At 48.4% G+C, this 3,734-nt stretch overlaps 1 protein-coding gene across 1 annotated transcript; it reads left to right on the top strand.

Annotated features, from left to right (window-relative positions):
* Positions 1-665: 665 nt before the first annotated feature.
* Positions 666-2,502, top strand: LOC125522829 (berberine bridge enzyme-like Cyn d 4). Its single transcript, XM_048687865.1, has one exon. It carries the CDS (start codon positions 688-690, stop codon positions 2,239-2,241), a length of 1,554 nt encoding a protein of 517 aa, XP_048543822.1. The 5' UTR covers positions 666-687; the 3' UTR covers positions 2,242-2,502.
* Positions 2,503-3,734: the final 1,232 nt, after the last annotated feature.

The following is a 3,734-nucleotide window of genomic DNA, read 5'->3' as shown; positions in this document are numbered from 1 at the left end:
GCTCATAACACCGTTTCAAAGAATGCATTTCAGGAAGAGCATTTCGGTTAAGATAACACAACTTGCAGGTTGCAGCAAAACTAGTCAACGCGGCAGTTCTTCGTTTGAGTAAATGCCTTAACGTCTTATAGTATTAGTTTATTGAGGTTACATAGGGGATTTATATATAGTATTACTTAAAACAAAACGTAAGATTCTATGGTTCATCTTCTACTACATTCCTTTTTTCCATCTCTTATTAACTTACCAAATAAAATCATGTTTTCTTTGGCATAACAATAAACTTTTACCAAATAAATCTTAAACTTTATTTAGGTAGGTAATAAATTACGGGCATGATTTGATAAATAATTATTTGGCAATCATACTAATATGAAAGGTACTATAGAATAGAATAGATCTTTTTTAGGGTAGAATAGAATAGATTTGAAAGAAAGGGATATGCGGTGTCTGGACAACGGGCTGATCAAACACGGGTCATCAAGGCCAGCCAGATCCCATGCAAGCAACCGTCGATTGAACAACGGCCACCCAGAAAGGGCTGACCATGACTTGTCCACCACAGCACTGAATGCGCACGTTTCCCAGAGTCGTCCTCCGTGCTCACGCGGCACGGCCGCATGGGCTATATAACGAGCTGATAACAAGACCATAAGCTCTGTGCCATTTTGTTCGAGAGCGGCAACAATGGCGGTTTCCACACGCATGGCACTCCTGCTCACCCTTTGCGTCCTCGGTTGCTGCGTGTTCGCCCCGTCCTTGGCTGCCTCCGGCGACTTCCTCCAGTGCCTCTCGTCGAGCGTCCCCAGCGAGCGCGTGTTCACGCCGAGCTCGCCGTCGTTCACTTCGGTCCTGGTGTCGTCGATCCGGAACCCCAAGTTCTTCACCCCGGCCACGGTGAGGCCGCTCTGCATCGTGACGCCCACCAACGCGTCCCACGTCCAGGCCGCGGTGCTCTGCGGCCGCCGCCACGACGTGCGCGTCCGCGTGCGCAGCGGCGGGCACGACTACGAGGGGCTCTCTTACCGGTCCGAGCGCCCCGAGGTGTTCGCGGTGGTCGACCTCGCCAACCTCCGCGCCGTGCGCGTCGACCGCGTCGCGGCCACCGCGTGGGTGGACTCGGGCGCGACGGTCGGGGAGCTGTACTACGCCGTCGCGAAGGCGGCGCCCGGGCTCGCGTTCCCGGCCGGCGTGTGCTCGACCATGGGCCTGGGCGGCCACTTCAGCGGCGGCGGCATGGGCATGATGATGCGCAAGTACGGCCTCTCCATCGACAACGTCCTCGACGCCACGCTGGTCGACGCCAACGGGAGGCTCCTGGACAAGGAGGCCATGGGGAGCGACCTCTTCTGGGCCATCCGCGGCGGCGGCGGCGGGAACTTCGGCATCGTGCTGTCGTGGAAGATCAGGCTGGTACCTGTCCCGTCGACGGTGACGTTCTCCAACATCCAAAAGACCATTGACCAGGGCGCGGCCAGCGCCGTGACCAAATGGCAAACGCTCGCGCCGGCCCTCCCCGAGGACCTCAGCATACGGGTGATCGTGCAGAACCAGCAGGCCCTCTTCCAGACCCTGTATCTCGGCGGCTGCAGCGCGCTGGTGCGCGCGATGAGCAGCCTGTTCCCGGAGCTCGGCATGACGCGCGCCGACTGCCGGGAGATGAGCTGGCTGCAGTCCACGGTCTACATCAACTCCGGCGACATCAAGACGCCGGTGGAGACGCTCCTCAACCGGACGACCAGCCTGAGCACGTTCACCAAGAACAAGTCCGACTACGTCAAGCAAGCCATCACAAAGGACACGTGGGACAAGATCTTCCCCTGGTTCAACGGCTCCGCCGCGGGGCTCATGATCCTGGAGCCTCACGGCGGAAGGGTCGGCAGCATCGCCGATGCGGACACGCCATACCCTCACCGGAGCGGCGTGCTCTACAACATCCAGTACGTCGCGTTCTGGACGGGCAACGGCACGGACGGGCCGGACTGGATCAGCGGTCTGTACAACTTCATGGAGCCGTTCGTTAGCAAGAGCCCGAGGGGCGCGTACGTGAACTACCGGGACCTGGACATCGGGGAGAACACGGTGGTCGGCGGTGTCACGAGCTACGACAGCGGCAAGGTGTGGGGTGAGAGTTACTTCGGAGGCAACTTCGAGAGACTCGCCATCACCAAGGGGAAGGTGGACGCCGGCGACTACTTCAGAAACGAGCAGAGCGTTCCGCCACTTCTCTCGAGGAAGTGAAAGTGTAACCTGGCCAGTCCAATTTGAAGACATTGAACTATAGCAGTGGTTATAAAATACTAGTATGGCTTATAATGGAAGATCCATGATAGCTATTACCTCTGCCAAAATATACGACGTTTCTTTTACTAGTTTAGCTTTAAAAAACGTATTAGTACTAGTTATACTAAAAATGGTTGCAGTATATTTTCTGAGATTTGATTTTATTGTATAAACATGAATATTTGAATTAATAATATATTACATATATTTCACACCATATATACACTCAGTACGGAGTTTGAAAACCCCCCGCAGAAGTATGGAAGCACACTACTGATAGCTAGCGTTCCATCAGATTAGTCCCCCCTTGGTAGAATTGAATTCTTTTGAAGCGTGTGATTCAACCAGGGAAACGTGCATTCATCAACGTATCAGTTCATTTTGGTAAGCCAAGATTTGCTTAAATATAGAAATTAATGCTTCCTGAAAATTACGTTAAAAACTCCATTTTACTTTTTTGGTAAGACATGATTGCTTCCAATAAACAAATACGGAAATTATTTTTTCCCAGAAATTAGCGATTTGCTTCCAACAAACAAATAAAGGAAATTAAATGTTTCTGTAGCGCAAAGATGGCATGGAAACTTTGTCTTTGGTCAATGGAAGCATTATTTCAACATGAAATATTTGTTTCAGCGAAGCATTATTTCAACATTGTGGTACCATTTTATAAATGCTTTGGAAACATTGTTTTATTATGTAATAGTAGAAACTACATTCATGTTTAATGGAAACATTTGCTTCCCAATGTAAATTTTATGGATAAACGACATGAATATACAGGGATACTAATTCAGTTGATACTGAAAACTTTACAACTCCTTTTGCAACAACACTCAAATTTTTTTTGCCACGAATTCCATGAATGGCATTCCTTAATGAAACTTTGCAATAACTCAAAACATTTGTCAAAGTTTACCACAAAATCATGCTGGCATCATATGAGCATAAATTTTTTGTTTTCAATTTTTTTAGATCTAACTATTTATGCTGGCATCATATGAGCTCAAATTGAGATGGGGACTATCCAACACTTAGTCATGAATACAAATGGCATGCACATATAGGTGATGTTATTCTGAACATTTTGATATCTTATTTGCATTTTTCTGAGTTGGTATAAATTTTCATGAAGTTTTCAAGGTGACGGTCAACAGTCAAAAGGCAAAATCATAATAGGAGAGAAGTGGCTTGGGAAGAACAGAGGGCTTTTGGAAACATGTGCATAAAGTTTTCCTGCCTCAAAAGGGGTCTCAACGCCCACATATTGCAACTCATACGCGACCGATGCAGTAGATTCTGGAGGTGTGACTTGTCCATGTGATAGAGTCCGATGAGAAAGGATTAAAGACCAAAATGCAACAAATTCATATTTTTGCACGAGCATGGTGAAATTTCTTAGGGAAATATATGGTTATTTCCTTGAAGCTCCTTACACTCGTGAGAGTGTA

Source organism: Triticum urartu, chromosome 7 (genome assembly GCF_003073215.2).
Source record: "Triticum urartu cultivar G1812 chromosome 7, Tu2.1, whole genome shotgun sequence".
NCBI lineage: Eukaryota > Viridiplantae > Streptophyta > Magnoliopsida > Poales > Poaceae > Triticum > Triticum urartu.
Note: the sequence above shows the minus strand (reverse complement) of the source record. Positions and strands in the feature narration are given on the sequence as shown.